Raw genomic sequence first — 18,791 nt, 5'->3', positions numbered from 1 at the left:
CTTCAGAGTTGTAATAAAATAAACATGATTTTCATTCAAGGATGGTTCAATACGTCTGGTATAAAAAGCAATAAAAAAATCTTGGTTTCGTAAACAAATCATCTTACATCTCAACATTGTCTCCATTGAGTGATATACACTTGGATCAGTGATCCACCAGCATTTTTATCCCAACACAAAAGCAGGTTCTGTCACACTGTGCAAAATACTCATTGACTGTAGCTATCACTCCCACATTTGATGAACATTTCTTCCCAGCAAACCAAAGTTTCAAGTAAGGGAACAGGAAGAGCTCACTTGGGGCTAAGTCTAGTGTATAGGGAAGATGAGGAACCAATTCAAAGCCCAATTCATGTACTTTCACCACTGTTATCACTTATGTGTGGGATGGTGCACTGTCCCAGTGAAAGAATATGTTTTTGCATACCAACTTTCAACTTTTTTCAGACAACGCAAGTTTGCAAGTTTCAAATTACCCAACAGTGAAGTGTAATAGGGTCCAGTTATGGTTCTGCCTTTTTCCAAGTAATCTAAGAAGATTATTTATTAAAAATCCCAAAAAACAGTGGCCTTCACCTTACCATCCAACAACATGTTTTTTGTGTTCTTCAGTGCACTTTCATCAGCCTTTGTCCACTGTTTTGGCTGCTGTTAAGACTGTGGTGAGTAATGATGGGTCAGGGTTTCATCAACAGTCACAAATTGCTGCAAAAGTCTTGCAAATTGTGATTAAATTCGCCATACATTGTATTGAAATATTTCGCCAGATACACTTTTGGTCGACTGTGAACAGTCGCAGCACCCACCTTCTTTAAAGCCAGTTCTCCAAGCAAAATATTACGCATTTACTCAGCTGAGATGCATACAGTCTCTGCAATCTCATGAATTTTTATTCGGCTCTCATCCATTACCATATCATGGATTTTGTCATCAAAGGCTTCCTTCGTGATGGCCTCAACTGAACAACCAGAGCACACTTTGCCTTCGGTGCTTGTCCAACCACATTTAAATTTGTTAATCCAAAAGAAAATGGTCTTCAGTGATGGTGCAGAGTGTATGTGAACTTCATCCATTTCTATTTTGATTTGTGCAGCAGTCCAATCCTTCAAATGAGAATGTTTAGTAACAGCACAAAACTCAGATTTCTACATTTTCAATCGAAGTCAATGCACTGATTAATTCAGATAGCATCAACAATGAACTGCATACTGTGCATTGTTGAAATTCTTTATATGGCCCTTGGAAGAATCAAGCTTACTAACCATGAAAGTGAGACAAAAAGAAGTGTTCCATTCTTTCAAGGAAATTTACCAGGTTCATCAAACAACCCTTGTTTGTGCACATACATATTCAGGAAAATGATGTTGTCTTTGGTGTGTGCACTTGTATACAAATTCATGCATCCAAAAACCACACACAAGGAATATCGTACATATAAACCTGGATTATTTCTCATCACAAATAATAATGGTATGAATAAGAATTAATAACATAACTTAGGAGAACAATGAATGAATGTAATTAACTTGGATAATAAACGATGTTCCAATTACTGTAATGGTGTAACTATGTTTGTAACACAAGTAAATACTTTTAATATAGCCATATGCTTTAATAAGTTTATTTTTAAGTTGCACCTATTGTACTAATATTTAATTTATTTAATTAACATGACTCTCATCAGATGTGACAAAATAGATTTAATTAAACCAACAACCATGTTAAAACTATTCTGGTTAGAAATAAATTATTTTGGGTACTGGACAGAACTGTCATAAGAAAGGGAAGCTATTATTAATGGTTTAGCGTCTCACAAACATACCACATTTGGAAATTTCAGCAATTTTTTGAGCAGAGTAGTACTTACAGTGACTTCAGGTGGCAATGCAGCTAAGCTCTGCATCATCAAGTGCACACACACACGAAATCGCCCAGTCAGAATTGCATAGCAAAGGACAGAGAAGAAGTCACTATATCATTTCTATTATATTTTAGTGTCTATAAAAGCATGTTTCTTTGCATACTAGTAAAGGAACATACATTAAACAACACACACATTAATTTTGAAAAAAGAAAAGATACATTGGGAAGGAATGCAAAGAAATCAAAATCAATTTGCTGAATTTATGAGATGGAAAATTCCATCTTCAGTTTTCAATCCTCCCATGGGAAATAATTAGAACACTAATATTGTTACTTATAAGACCCGTTATAGTCAATTTTTGTAAATAAATCTGTTTTGAGGCAATGTGAAAGGTCAAGGTCTTTGACAGTTAGCTTAATGAAGTAAGCCCTCATACCTCCCTGGCATAACCCAAACATTTGAAGTTAGCCTAAAGGAACAACAACATTACGGTGGCAACTAAATGGTAAATGATGTAATTTTTGGTCATGCCACAGGAATAAATTCAGAGACATAGAACAAAATTCAGGGGTATACTTTCTTAGAAACAAAAGTAAATTATAAACTACAGTGGGGAAATATGATAGGCTAATTTTCGTAGTAACCACATAAAATAGTGTCATTCAGAATAAATATACACTCCTGGAAACTGAAATAAGAACACTGTGAATTCATTGTCCCAGGAAGGGGAAACTTTATTGACACATTCCTGGGGTCAGATACATCACATGATCACACTGACAGAACCACAGGCACATAGACACAGGCAACAGAGCATGCACAATGTCGGCACTAGTACAATGTATATCCACCTTTCGCAGCAATGCAGGCTGCTATTCTCCCATGGAGACGATCGTAGAGATGCTGGATGTAGTCCTGTGGAACGGCTTGCCATGCCATTTCCACCTGGCGCCTCAGTTGGACCAGCGTTCGTGCTGGACGTGCAGACCACGTGAGACGACGCTTCATCCAGTCCCAAACATGCTCAATGGGGGACAGATCCGGAGATCTTGCTGGCCAGGGTAGTTGACTAACACCTTCTAGAGCACGTTGGGTGACACGGGATACATGCGGACGTGCAATGTCCTGTTGGAACAGCAAGTTCCCTTGCCGGTCTAGGAAAGGTAGAATGATGGGTTCGATGATGGTTTGGATGTACCATGCACTATTCAGTGTCCCCTCGACGATCACCAGAGGTGTACGGCCAGTGTAGGAGATCGCTCCCCACACCATGATGTCGGGTGTTGGCCCTGTGTGCCTCGGTTGTATGCAGTCCTGATTGTGGCGCTCACCTGCATGACGCCAAACACACATACGACCATCATTGGCACCAAGGCAGAAGCGACTCTCATCGCTGAAGACGACACGTCTCCATTCGTCCCTCCATTCACGCCTGTCGCGACACCACTGGAGGTGGGCTGCACGATGTTGGGGCGTGAGCGGAAGATGGCCTAACGGTGTGCGGGACCGTAGCCCAGCTTCATGGAGATGGTTGTGAATGGTCCTCGCCGATACCCCAGGAGCAACAGTGTCCCTAATTTGCTGGGAAGTGGCGGTGCGGTCCCCTACAGCACTGCGTAGGATCCTACGGTCTTGGCGTGCATCCGTGCGTCGCTGCGGTCCGGTCCCAGGTCGACGGGCACGTGCACCTTCCGGGGACCACTGGCGACAACATCGATGTACTGTGGAGACCTCACGCCCCACGTGTTGAGCAATTCAACGGTACGTCCAGCCAGCCCCCCGCATGCCCACTATATGCCCTCGCTCAAAGTCCGTCAACTGCACATACGGTTCACGTCCACGCTGTAGCGGCATGCTACCAGTGTTAAAGACTGCGATGGAGCTCTGTATGCCATGGCAAACTGGCTGACACTGACGGCGGCGGTGCACAAATGCTGCGCAGCTAGCGCCATTCGACGGCCAACACCGTGGTTCCTGGTGTGTCCGCTGTGCTGTGCGTGTGATCATTGCTTGTACAGCCCTCTTGCAGTGTCCGGAGCAAGTATGGTGGGTCTGACATACCGGTGTCAATGTGTTCTTTTTTCCATTTCCAGGAGTGTATATGAAAAAAGTCATAAAATGAATTAAGTGAGACAGCAACTGTTAAGTTATACATCAGAGCAGGACTATAACCAAATAAATCTCACAATTTCTAGCACTGTCGCCAGAACTGATCATGATCCTTTGGTTCCGAGTCAAGTGCAAGAAGTGAACCAGAGACTTTGAGACTTCCATGACAAGCTAATCTGTGACTTTCTGGACTTGCTCCACGGGGCAGTACGGTCCCCCTAAATGGATCAGGTGTGTACTACACATGAGAGGCTGTTACGTAGGTAACTGACTGTGTGTGGGGTGAACATAAGGTTTTTTTTTTTAAATTATTAATATCATGCAACTCCCCATCCAATCCAGATAACAATAGCTGTAGGAAAACCAAAAGTATCAATGTAGGATTGGAACAAATGCCTCCCACAGGTGAAAGTATTGAAATCCTAATGGTAAACTGCTGAAGCACTCACAAAAAAGTGAGAGTTTGAAGCACTCATAAAAAGAAGTGAAACTCAAATAATACTAGGAACAGAAAGCTGGCTGAAACAATAAATTGATAGCAGTGAGACTTTTGTGGAAAATTTAAGTCTATATGGAAAGGATAGGAAAACAGGAAATACAGATGGTCTATTTGTCACAGTAGACATGAAACTCAAATCCACTGGGGTAGAAATTGAAGCTGCACATGGGATTTTTTGGGCAAGACTCAGTATCAGGGGAGGGAATTAAATGATAGTTGGATCCTTCTATTGCCCTCCAGACTCATCTTCTGATGTAACAGAAAACTTTAAAGAAAACCTCAGTCCACTTGTATGTAAGTTCCCCAATCATACTGTAATCATCAGCAGAGACTTTAATCATCCAACAATTAACTGGGAAAATTAGTTTTGGTAACAGTGGGTGTAATAAGACATCCTGTGAAACTGTACTAAATGCCTTCTCTGAAAGCTATCTAGAACATACAGTTAGGAAACCCACTCATGATAGAAATATATTGGATCTAATGACAACAAATAGACCCGACCTGATTGAGGATGTCATCGAAACAAGTATTAGTGACCATGGACACAGTCATGAGAACAATGATTACCAAAGTACGAAGGACAACTAAAACAAACAGAAACATATTATACGTTCAGTAAACTAGACCAAAAAAAAATCAATAGTGTCATATCTCAGTGAGGAATTGAAATGTCCAGCACAGGGCAGGATCATGTAGAGGAACTATGGCTCAAGTTTAAAAGAATGGTTGACCATGCACTGGACAGGTATGTACCCAGTAGAACAGTTCACAATGGGAGGGAACCTCCATGGTATGCAGTTACTGTAAAGAATATTCTAAGGAAACAGAGATTACTGCATTATAGGTGGAAAACAAAGTGTAGGGCTATAGATAAAGAAATGCTCAATGAAATGCATTTGGCTGATTCCTTCAATGACTACCATCACAGAATAGTGCCCAGTGATCTTTCACAGAACCCAAAAAAATTCTGGTCATATGCAAAGTGGCACCAAAGTTAATGTGCAGTCCCTAGTGAATAAGACAGAAACTGCAATTGTGGGTAGCAAAGCAAAAGCTGAAATGCTTAACTCCATTTTCAAATGTTCTTTTACAATGGAAAACCAAGAAGAGAATTACCCCAATTTAATCCTCATACCACTAACAAGATCAATGAAATAAGTACTAGTGTCAGTTGTGTTGAGAAACAGTTAAAAATCATTAAAACTGAACAAAGCTCCAGGGCCAGAAGGATTCTGTGTTAGATTCTATACTGAATTTGCAGATGAGTGCTAACCTCTTCTGACTTTAATCTATCATAGATCCCTTGAATAAAAAATCTGTGCCCAGTTCTTGGGTAAAGACACACGTCACACCTGTCTATGAGAAGGGTAGCAAAATTGATCCCCAAAACTTCCATCTAATATGCTCGACATCGATTTGTTGTAGAATCTTAGAAGATATTCTGAGCTCAAACATAATGAGGTATCTGAACAGAATGATCTCCTCAACGTCAACCAGCATGGATTTCAAAAACATCGGTCATGTGAAACCCAACTCACCCTTTTCTCACATGAGATACTGAAAGCTTTGATCAAGGCAATCAGGCAGATGCTGTATTTCTCAATTTCCAAAAAGCATTTGACTCAGTAATACACCTACACTTATTGTCAAAAGTATGATCATATGGGGTATCAAGTGAAATTTGTGACTCGATCGAAGACTTTTTTTGTAGGGAGGATGCAACATGTTGTCTTGGATGGAGAGTAATTGTCAGATGTAGAAGTAACTTCAGGTGTGCCCGGGGAAGAGTGTTGGGACACTTGGTGTTCATGTTGTATATTAATGACCTTGCATACAATGCCATAGTAAAATCAGGCTTTTTGCAGATGATGTAATTATCTATGTTAAAGTACTATCTGAAAGAAGCGACATAAATATTCAGTTAGATCTTGATAAGATTTCAAAATGGCACAGAGACTGGCAACTTGCTTTTGATGTTCGGAAATGCAAAATCTTGCACTTCACAAAATGAAAAAAAGTAGTATCCTATGAATATAGTATCAGTGAGTCACTGCTGGATTTGGCCAACTCATACAAATACCTGGACGTAATGCTTCGTCAGGATATGAAATGGAATTATCTCATAGGTTCAGTTGTTAGTAAAGCAAGTGGTAGACTTTGGTTTATTGGTGGAATACTGGGAAAGTGCAATCAGTCTACAAAGGAGATTGCTTACAAATCACATGTGCAACAAGTTGTAGAATACTGCTCAAGTGAGTGGAACCTAAATCATATAGGACTAACAGGGGATATTGAATGTATACAGAGAAGGGCAGCATGCATGGTCACATGTTTGTTTAATCTGTGGGAGTGTGTCACAGAGATACTGAAGGAACTGAACTGCAAGACTCTTGAAGATAGACAGAAACTAACTCGATAAAGTCTATTAACAAAGTTTCAAGAATCAGTTTTTAATGATTACTCTAGGACTATACTATAACCCCCTATGTATCGCTTGTATAGGGAACATGAGAATAAGATTAAAATAATTACTGCATCCACAGAGGCATTCAAACAATCATTCTTCCCACAAACCATAAGTGAAGGGCACTCCTCCCTGCAGGGGAGGGGGGAAAAAAGAAAAAAAAAAGACTGTCTCGTGCTAGATAATGTGAAACCACTGTTAGCTTGGCACAACCAATCATTCCCCCCATGGGTGAAGCGAGGCTGATTTAATTAAATCAGTCACAAATTTAATTACTTGCAAGTAAGGAGCCTTTTATCAAGATTCAATGAGTTCTGGATTTTCTTTCTTTGCATCCACATCCAACAGACATCTAGTAACAAAAGCATTTCAGAAGATAAATTAATTCATGTCTGTGAAATTTGTTTAGATGTGTGCTAAACATACTAACACAATCTCAGCAGAAAGCTATTAAGTGATATAAATCAAAATCTCAACAATATTTGAGACAGAAAATGATTACATATGTTACGCTTCCAAAAGTGAAAAATTTGGAGCAGGTCTCACAGATAACATAAATTTATGTTTGAAATTAAATTGCCTGAAACAAAAAAAATAAATAGTACAGTGAAATGACACTGAAGAAAAAATTTCCCTAAGCTCTAGAAAAAGGAATACATAGAGCCAGAAGGAGAGTTGATTCAAATCATTTTTGTACATAATATCTCTTCTGATGAATAGCATTTCCTCCTCAGCCCTAAAACCGCCCTATGTTTAGTTGAGTAAAAAATGGATATGTTGTTGTTGTTCTTGTGGTCTTCAGTCCTGAGACTGGTTTGATGGAGCTCTCCACGCTACTGTATTCTGTGCAAGCTTCTTCATCTCCCAGTACCTACTGCAACCTACATCCTTCTGAATCTGCTTGGTGTATTCATCTCTTGGTCTCCCTCTACGATTGTTACCCTCCACGATGCCCTCCAATGCTAAATTGGTGATCGCTTGATGCCTCAGAACATGTCCTACCAATCGATCCCTTCTTCTAGTCAAGTTGTGCCACAAACGTCTCCCCAATCCTATTCAATACCTCCTCAATAGTTATGTGATCTACCCATCTAATCTTCAGCATTCTTCTGTAGCACCACATTTCGAAAGCTTCTATTCTCTTCTTGTCCAAACTATTTGTCGTCCATGTTTCACTTCCATACATGGCTACACCCCATACAAATACTTTCAGAAATGATTTCCTGACTCTTAAATCTATACTTGATGTTAACAAATTTCTCTTCTTCAGAAACGCTTTCCTTGCCATTGCCAGTCTACATTTTATATCCTCTCTAGTTCAACCATCATCAGTTATTTTGCTCCCCAAATAGCAAAACTCCATTACTTCTTTAAGTGTCTCATTTCCTAATCTAATACCCCCAGCATCTCCCGACTTAATTCGACTACATTCCATTATCCTCATTTTGCTTTTGTTGATGTTCATTTTATATACTCCTTTCAAGATGCTATCCATTCCGATCAACTGTTCTTCCAAGTCCTTTGCTGTCTCTGACAGAATTAAAATGTCATTGGCGAACCTCAAAGTTCTTATTTCTTCCCCTACTCCAAATTTTTCTTTCGTTTCCTTCACTGCTTGCTCAATATACAGATTGAATAACATCAGGGAGAGGCTACAACCCTGTCTGACTCCCTTTGCAACCATTGCTTCCCTTTCATGCCCCTCAACTCTTATAACTGCCATCTGGTTTCTGTACAAATTGTAAATAGCCATTTGTTCCCTGTATTTTCCCCCTGCCACCTTCAGAATCTGAAAGAGAGTATTACAGTCAAGATTGTCAAAAGCTTTCTCTAAGTCTACAAATGCTAGAAACATAGGTTTGCCTTTCCTTAAACTAGCTTCCAAGATAAGTCGTAGGGTCAGTATTGCCTCACGTGTTCCAATATGTCTACGGAATCCAAACTGATCTTCCCCGAGGTTGGCTTCTACTAGTTTTTCCATTCATCTGTAAAGAATTCGCATTAGTATTTTGTAGCCGTGACTTATTAAACTGATAGTTTGGTAATTTTCACATCTGTCAACACCTTCTTTCTTTGGGATTGGAATTATTATATTCTTCTTGAAGTCTGAGGGTATGTCGCCTGTCTCATACATATTGCTCACCAGATGGTAGAGTTGTGTCAGGACTGGCTCTGCCAAGGCTGTCAGTAGCTCTAATAGAATGTTGTCTACTCCCGGGGCCTTGTTTCGATTCAGGTCTTTTAGTGCTCTGTCAAACTCTTCAAGCAGTATCATATCTCCCATTTCATCTTCATCTACATCCTATTCCATTTGCATAATATTGTCCTCAAGTACATCGCCCTTGTATAAACCCTCTATATACTCCTTCCACCTTTCTGCTTTCCCTTCTTTGCTTAGAACTGGGTTTCCATCTGAGCTCTTGATATTCATACAAGTGGTTCTCTTTTCTCCAAAGGTCTCTTTAATTTTCCTGTAGGCAGTATCTATGTTACCCCTAGTGAGATAAGTCTCTACATCCTTACATTTGTCCTCTAGCCATCTCTGCTTAGCCATTTTGCACTTCTTGTCGATCTCATTTTTCAGTCGTTTGTATTCCTTTTTGCCTGCTTCATTTACTGCATTTTTATATTTCCTTCTTTCATCAATTAAATTCAATATCTCTTCTGTTACCCAAGGATTTCTACTAGCCCTTGTCTTTTTACCTACTTGATCCTCTGCTGCCTTCACTACTTCATCCCTCAAAGCTACCCATTCTTCTTCTACTGTATTTCTTTCCCCCATTCCTGTCAATTTTTCCCTTATGCTCTCCCTGAAACTCTGTACAACCTCTGGTTTAGTCCATTTATTCAGGTCCCATCTCCTTAAATTCCCACCTGTTTGCAGTTTCTTCAGTTTTAATCTACAGTTCATAACCAATAGAGTGTGGCCAGAGTCCACATCTGCCCCTGGAAATATCTTACATTTTAAAACCTGGTTCCTAAATCTCTGTCTTACCATTAAATAATCTATCTGAAACCTGTCAGTATCTCCCGGTTTCTTCCATGTATACAACCTTCTTTTATGATTCTTGAACCAAGTGTTAGCTATGATTAAGTTGTGCTCTGTGCAAAATTCTACCAGGCGGCTTCCTCTCTCATTTCTTACCCCCAATCCATATTCACTTACTATGTTTCCTTCTCTCCCTTTTCTTACTACCGAATTCCAGTCACCCGTGACTATTATATTTTCGTCTCCCTTCACTGCCTGAATAATTTCTTTTATTTCATGATACATTTCTTCAATTTTTTCGTCATCTGCAGAGCTAGTTGGCATACAAACTTGTACCACTGTAGTAGGCATGGGCTTCGTGTCTATCTTGGCCACAATAATGCGTTCACTATGCTGTTTGTAGTAGCTTACCCGCATTCCTATTTTTTTTATTCATTATTGAACCTACTCCTGCATTACCCCTATTTGATTTTGTTGTGATAGTGCCACGACATTTAAAAGTGCCGCCACGACAGTACGCACAAACGGCGATAGAGGCGCTCCACAAATCGGCTGAGCGAGGGAGCGCCACCTAGCTACGAACGGCGCCGGCCGCATGTCACAGCACGGCAGTCCAATACGAGAGACTGAGTTGTAATCATGTCATCAGCTATTGTTTCTAAGAGAGAGTGTGAATCTCCACGCAATTATTGTGATTAAAGGTTATAACACTTTTTTGGCGACGAGGATGGGATATTTTCACTGCGTTGCGGATTTGCGTGTTCGTGACAGGGCAGCCATGGAACAGCTTATGCAAGCGCTCATTGAACAACAAACACAGCTGACGGCAGCAATTCAGGCAATGTCGACGTCGCTTACTCATCGTCTGTCTTCCTCTTCTCCGCCTCCATTCCCTCCTTATGACAAGGCCGCTGAAGACTGGGAGGATTATGAGAAGCGTTTGCGGCAACACTTCTTGGCTTTCGACGTTGTCGACGCTCCTATGTGTAAGTCGTTATTTCTATCTTGGATTTCCCCTCAAGTCTATCAGCTGCTATCTCAGTTAGCCCCTCTGCGGGAACCTGCCTCCCTGTCCTTCCAAGAAATGTGTGACTTATTGTCCGTCTATTATCGAAAAAACACCCACGTCGTTGCCGCCCGCGTGGCGTTCTGCCGGTGTCGTAAACAGCCCCATCAATATTACCGGGCTTGGGCGGCGGAACTACACGGTCTGAGTAGGAAATGTCAGTTTGTCACGGACACTCATCATGAGTCTTATGCTGATTCAATGGTTAGGGATGCTATTCAACGGCTTGATCCTGATAAAGAAGTTCGGCAACGTGCCCTACAACTTCCAAACCCATCGTTGTCGGAAGTTCTAAGCATCGCTCAATCCTTTGAAGTGTCTCACGCTGCTGGCGCGCAAATAGACGCGTGGTGTGATGTAGGCGCTGTACAGTCAACTCTCGACAAGGACAATTTGCCTGTTGCACAGGAGAACGAAGATGTGGCGGCGGTTCACTCGCATAAACAACGTTGCGTTGGGCTGCAACGCTCGCAGCGAAACCAGCAACCACAGAAGACGGTTCGTTCCGCACTTCCTTCTTGCCCCCGTTGTTTCGTACAGCACAACAGGGCAGCGTGACCAAAACGTTGGGCCACGTGTAATTCATGTAGGAAAAAAGGCCACATTGCTTCTGTGTGTCAGTCCCATAAAGTTCCTGTCGACAAGGACGAGGCGTCGGACAGGGATGTTCACTGTGTGATTTCTCAAACAAATAAGTTGTTTGTTACTGTTCGTGTTCTGAATAAAGACATCCGCATGCAAGTGGACACTGGCTCTGCAGTAACTCTCATTAATTCTCGCACGTATTTGGCGTTGGGCTCCCCTCCTTTGTCTCCAGTTACGCGAAATCTAAGGACTTACAATCAACAGAAAATTCCTATCATGGGCCAGTTTGATGCTTCCACTGCCTACAAGTCTGTTGTTCGGCCCCTCACATTTTATGTGGTGGATCATGCGGGCACTGAAAACATGTTCGGTTATGATGCTTTCCAGTTGTTCGGGTTCTCCATTGATGATGATGTGCACCTCATATCTGAGGACATTCCGTATCAACAGCTGGATGGATTGTGTTCTGAATTTTCGTCCGTGTTCTCTGCTGGTCTGGGTTGTGCCAAGGATTTTGCAGCCCACATTACACTTAAACCTACGGCTCGCCCTAAGTTTTTCTGGGCACGCCCTATTCCGGTGGCATTGCGTGCCCCTGTCAAGACTGAGCTAGACAGGTTAACAGCTTCAGGGATTCTCCTTCCGGTTACCTCCAGCGAATGGGCATCGCCGATCGTGGTGGTTTCTAGACCAAACGGGAGTCTGCAATTGTGTGGTGACTTTAAAGCCACTGTCAACGCTCAGAGCCTCATTGACACTTATCCTCTTCCCCGTCCTGAGGAGTTGTTTACCAAGCTCGCTGGGGGCCAGTTCTTTTCCAAACTTCACTTATCGGAGGCGTACCATCAGTTGCCGTTGGACGCTACTTCCAAGGAATTTCTCGTTATCAACACTCCTTGTGGGTTGTATCAGTACCAGCGACTACCACTTGGCGTCGCTAGTGCACCGGCCATTTTTCAGCGGTTTTTGGAACAGCTCACGGCTTCCGTTCCCGGCTGCATAAACTATCTAGATGACATTGTTGTCACGGGAGCCTCCACTGCGGAGCACCTTCGTAATTTACGTTCACTGTTTCGGGTTTTGCATTTGGCTGGGTTGAGGTGCAATCTGGACAAGTCACAGTTCTTCAAACCCTCCATTGAGTATCTTGGTTTCCACTTGTCCCGTGAGGGTATACGTCCTCTCCGTCAGCACGTTGTGGTCATTAACGCTCTACCCCGGCCGTCTACGGTCAAAGAACTTCAGGCGTTTCTAGGCAAGATTGATTATTATCACAAATTCATTCCATCCGCAGCAGCGGTAGCTTATCCTCTGCATCAGCTGTTACGCAAACACGTCCCCTTCTATTGGTCCGACAGGTGTGAGCTGGCTTTTGTCCGCCTGAAGGCTCGTTTGCAGTCGGCTCCTTGTCTTGCCACATTCCGTCCGGGTCAGCACTTGGTTCTGGCGACTGACGCGTCACAGTATGGCCTAGGGGCTGTTCTCGCCCATCGGTATGAGGATAGGTCAGAACGACCCATCGCCTATGCTTCCAAGACCCTCAACGAGGCGCAACGGCGTTACTCTCAAATCGAAAAGGAGGCGATCGCTATCATTTATGCTCTCAAAAAGTTCAGGGTTTTTTTGTATGGTTCTAAGTTTCACCTCATCACCGACCACAAACCACTGGTCTCTCTGTTCAGCCCCTCGGCGTCACTTCCGGATAAGGCAGCTCACCGCCTGCAACGTTGGGCCTTATACTTGTCTCGTTTTCATTATGAGATTCACTATCGCCCCACGGCCCAGCACACCAACGCTGATGCATTGTCGCGATTGCCGATGGGCCCCGACCCTGTTTTCGATCGTGATGAACTCCTCTGTTTCCACATTGATGAGGAAGAACGTCGTGCGGTCGAGGGCTTTCCACTTACAGGTTCGCAGGTCGCGTCGGCTACTGCGCGGGACCCGGTCCTGCGTCGGGTGATCGGTTTTGTTCAACGAGGTTGGCCGGACAGGACCAAGGGCCAAGCATTGGATCCCCTTCGCAACTACCATGCCTTGCGCCTTCGTCTGTCTGTTCGTGATGGTGTTGTTCTTCTGGCCACGGATGGCGCATCTCCACGGGTCGTGGTGCCAGCCTCTCTTCGCAAAGATGTTCTCAAACTGTTGCATGGAGGCCATTGGGGTATTTCTTGGACTAAGTCCCTGGCCCGCAGGCACATTTATTGGCCCGGTATTGATTCGGACATCGCCCATATGGTTGCTGCGTGTGGCCAGTGTGCTCAATAACTGGCGGCACCTCGTACAATGCCCTCTCCGTGGCCTGATCCAGCTCAGCCATGGGAACGGGTGCACGCCAACTTTGCTGGCCCCTTCCTCGGTACTTATTGGCTACTGTTGATTGACGCCTTCTCGAAGTTTCCGTTTGTTGTTAGATGTCTGTCGCCCACCACTGCGGCAACGATGATGGCTTTGTCCAAAATCTTTGAGCTAGAAGGTCTTCCATCCATGATCGTCACGGAAAATGGCCATCAGTTCTCTTCGCAGGCCTTCCGTGATTTTTATACTGGACACGGGATTCATCATGTTACCGCACCTCCCTTCGATCCGCAATCGAATGGGGAGGTCGAGCGCCTTGTCCGCACTTTCAAATGCCAGATGAAAAAATTCCTTAGTGATTTTTCCACAGATGACGCCCTGCTGCAATTTCTGAGTTCTTATCGCTTCACGCCTCTGGGTGATCGCAGCCCTGCTGAACTCTTGCATGGCCGCCAACCGCGCACTCTACTGCACCTGCTTTACCCTGTCAGGCCTTGTACTGTGTCCCCTAGTGTGGGAAGATACTCGGTGGGTGCCGACGTGTGGGCACGAGGGTATGGATCTTGCCGTAAATGGATTCCAGGGGTGGTCAAGGCTCTTCGCGGCCGCCGGCTTTGTGAAATCCGTACGGGCGACGGCACGGTTGTTCACCCTTACGACCAGATGCGCCCACGAGTGGTGGCCACGCCGGTGCCACCGCCCCATTCTTCGCCTCCACCAGCCCGAGACGCCAGTCCTGTCGCTGCTGCCGATCTACCGTCCGTGTTGATGCAGACGCCGTTGCTGCCATTTCCAAGTACGCTGGAACCGGCCCCAGTCGCGAAGCTGCCTTCCCCGGGACCCATCTCGCTGGAGCACACTCGCAGGTCAATGACACCTATGGATGCTGCTCCGGAGTTTTCACCCATCATCTCATCCAGGAGGCATGTTCCACGCACGAGCTTCCGTCCTGGACATTTTCGACCATACTCTCGTGTCTCTGCGCGGGATCTCCTCGGGGCCTCACAAGAGGCCATGGATGTCTCCGCGCTGTCCATGTCTCCAAGGAAGTGAGTGTTTATTTTTTTCAAGGGGGGAAAAGTGTTGTGATAGTGCCACGACATTTAACAGTGCCACCACGACAGTACGCACAAACGGCGATAGAGGCGCTCCGCAAATCGGCTGAGCGCGGGAGCGCCACCTAGCTACGAATGGCGCCGGCCGCATGTCACGGCATGGCAGTCCAATACGAGAGACTGAGTTGTAATCATGTGATCAGCTATTGTTTCTAAGGGAGAGTGTGAATATCCACGCAATTATTGTGATTAAAGGTTATAACACTTTTTGTATTTATAACCCTGTATTCGCCTGACCAAAAGTCTTGTTCCTCCTGCCACCGAACTTCACTAATTCCCACTATATCTAACTTTAACCTATCCATTTTCCTTTTTAAATTTTCTAACCTATATGCCTGATTAAGGGATCTGACATTCCATGCTCCAATCCATAGAACACCAGTTTCCTTTCTCCTGATAACGACGTCCTCCTGAGTAGTCCCCGCCCGGAGATCCAAATGGGGGACTATTTTACGTCCGGAATATTTTACCCAAGAGGATGCCATCATCATTAACCATACACTAGAGCTGCATGGGTATAGTTAATGTAAAAGACTGCCACATAAAAGATCAATATCTTCCCAAATTTTTCTGTAGTAACTTGGTTTATAACTGTAGATTTCCTTGTTGCATGTCACTGCAAGGGATCACAGTTATGATCTGTGGAACATTCAAATAAATGCAACTACCCCAAGAGAAAAGTGGGACTGAGTAACAGTTTTAATTTTTGAGTCTATTAGAACAGCTCTAATTTTTCTTCTTTACGTGGTTTGTAATTACTATATGTCTTTTCTGTCTCAAATATTATTAACAATTATGTTTTTACTTTCATTATCAATAAAATAAAAAGTTTGTATGACTTTCTGCTAGTTTCAATAGCATGAGATAGTGTGGAAAGTATTGTGTGCAAATCCATAATACACAGACAGATAAAGAAGAGATAAATTAAAGTGTTGGAACTGATCTTAAAAATACCAGATGGCACACAACAAAAATCGTTACTTATGACAGAAAATATGGAAGAAATATGTAATAAAACTTTAGAATTCAATGTAGAGCTTTAATGAAGGTGTAACAATAGAGACAGGAAGAAGTAAGTTTCTGTATGAGAAAAACATATTCATTGTCAATCAAAACAAACAACAGCAAACAGAAGGACCTTTGTTGATTTCATCAGTTGATGCCAGTGCCGTTCTCGTATTGCTGGATTCTGTAGTTCACCAACTGCTCTCAGTGATGTTAGCATGTTCTTGACAGTAGCCTCAAGTGTCACATATGTATCCCATGATCGCATTTCCTTATCCAGTGCTGAAAACAAAACTTTCATGTATCTATCTTGTTAATTACAGATATAAGATGCTATAACCTGTGTAAATTTTTCTATCTAAGCATTCTTCAATAAGGTTACAAATGTTAATGTTGACAGAAGTACCTGTGTTTAAAATATTTTTTTTTTCATATTAACGATGTAGATTATTTTCATATATTACCACTGTCCATAGCTATGAATGATAAGAAATGGACACCTGGGGAAAAAGTTGATTAATGCTTTCTCTGTTTTATATATTGATTACCCATAAGAATAATTTTATACCACAGCTACAGGCTATTGCAAAGAAAAACCAGGGGCTCTTTTTACTGTAAACATATTAATAAAGAAAAAGACTATTTGCAACATGTAATTTATAAGATAAACACAAAAAAGATAAAAATCTTTCTTTAAGGTATAGAGGTATAGTGTCTGATAAATTTATAGGTTTTTTTTTTTCCCCCCCTCCTCTTACAAGAAGTAGCAATGTATCACTAAATTGCAATAGCTATTAAATATGATGTAATTTTTTCACTCATTTCTCAAAATAACATTGCACTCACGGTAGCATTTACTGGTGTTGATGTTTCATAAATAACTGATCTCTCTGTGTGCCCTATTCTGTGTGTCCGTTAGTTGACTTCCCTACATACAAGATAAAGTCTGCATATGTTGCCCTGGAACTATTGGATGATGATAGGGGTTTTTTCTCCATCCATGAAGCCACCTAACATGTACAACACATATTACATATGTATGTGTGTAGTTGTAGTGTTCAGTCGAAAGACTGGTTCGATGCAGCTCTTCATTCTAGCTTATCCTGCACAAGCCTCACCATCTCTGCACAACTCTTGCACCCTACATCCATTTAAACTTGATTACTGAACTCAAGCCTAGGTTTTCCTCAGTTTTTAATGGCCACAGTTCACCCAATTAACAAATTAACTATTCCTTGATGTGATATTAAATTATTTCCTTTGTGTTTCCTATATTGTTACACAATGCAACAAATTGTAAAATCACAAAAACTTTTCTCGAAATTGTAGGTGTTCTCTATGTATTTCGACCTCCTGATACACTCACATCATATCACCCACAGTTTTTGTACAAATTGCATACATTTGCAACAATGATAATATACACAAAAACACAATTGAAGTCACATGTTAGTGTACAATGTCTACCCAAGACTTAGTAAACATTGCTAATTTGTAGCAAAAATGTGGTGACAATAGACCAAACAAACATAATTTAATTCATGAGAAAGTCCTGTCATGCCTATTTTGGATTGAAACTAAGTGACATCAATAAAGCATGGGCTCCACAGTTCATGCGTATAGAAGATTTACGACGGTGGGTGGCAGGAAAGAAGAAGTAATTAAGATCTGGCATCCTCATGGTCTGGTGGTGGAAACAGAATCATACAGACAACTGCTACACCTGCTACTGCACGGTTACTAGTTCAGCAAGAAAAAGAAGAGTATGAGTACCCAAATAACATCCTCTCAGCAATTTTTCATATTCCACACGTACATATACGACAGTTCCATAGACTTACATATGGATTATAGTGATAACAGAGATACTGTGTAGGAGGTGGATGACACTGACTTTGAAGTAGGCACAGATGAGAGCCCTCCTCTGTGTGATCTGGGACTGAACAAGAATGAAGCACAGTTCCTACGGTCAAGACTGCATGGAAGACATTTGTTAACAGCTGTTAGATTTTACAGAAAAAGGGACTTGATTTTCACATAACATTTTACTCAAAATGACTTGTTAGTGTACTGCATGAGGCACAAGTTTCGATTGTCAATTCAACATCCCATATGTGCTACATGACTGCAGACTGTTTACTGCCCCATGTACAAGAGCCCTGAAGGCAGTTCTGCTGCACAATAGTAACATGTATGCCTCCATGCCGGTTGGCCATTCTGTGCATCTGAAAGAAAAACATGACAACATGAAGGTTCTTCTTACTACCATTTATTTTGAGGATTAAACTGGATGGTGTGTGGTGATCTTAAAGTTTGGGTATGCTGCAAGGACTACAATCAGGATGTACCAAATTCCCTCGTTGCACACGTGGATGAGACGGTTGAGCTCTTGACAAACACTGGGAGCAAAAACAATGGCCCCAAAGGTTGGAATTGGTTCAAGGGAACAAACATATCTAGTGTGACCTCTAGTAGAAAGAGACAGAATACTTTTGCCACCTCTTCACATAAAACTGGGCACAATGAAGCAGTTTGTCAAGGCATTAGCTGAGTGGAGAAACTGTTTCAGGTACATGTGTTACAAGTTCCCAACATATCAGATGCTAAGTTGAAAGAGGGCATGTACACTGGACCCAATATTCAGAAACAAATGTTAGATGAAGATTTCTTCATTCAGTGAATGCCATGAAGTGAAGATCCTGGACTATCTTAAAGTGTGTGGTTCAAAACATCATGGGAAATAATCATAGTCCAGAGTATGTCAGCATAGTTGAGACATGTTGACATAATTCAA

General features: G+C 42.4%; 1 protein-coding gene across 1 annotated transcript in view; it reads right to left on the bottom strand.

Moving 5' to 3' along the window:
- The window catches only part of LOC126355394 (dynein beta chain, ciliary), a 677,699-nt gene that overhangs the window by 423,518 nt on the left and 235,390 nt on the right, over positions 1 to 18,791 (bottom strand). Inside the window, exons 25-26 of the mRNA XM_050005692.1 lie at positions 16,131 to 16,279; positions 1,868 to 1,897 (exon numbers count right to left, since the gene is read on the bottom strand). Of these exons, the coding sequence (XP_049861649.1) occupies positions 1,868 to 1,897; positions 16,131 to 16,279 (179 nt within the window). The remainder of the gene's footprint in view (positions 1 to 1,867; positions 1,898 to 16,130; positions 16,280 to 18,791) is intronic.

This window comes from Schistocerca gregaria, chromosome 3 (assembly GCF_023897955.1).
Source record: "Schistocerca gregaria isolate iqSchGreg1 chromosome 3, iqSchGreg1.2, whole genome shotgun sequence".
In the NCBI taxonomy this organism is placed as follows: domain Eukaryota; kingdom Metazoa; phylum Arthropoda; class Insecta; order Orthoptera; family Acrididae; genus Schistocerca; species Schistocerca gregaria.
Note: the sequence above shows the minus strand (reverse complement) of the source record. Positions and strands in the feature narration are given on the sequence as shown.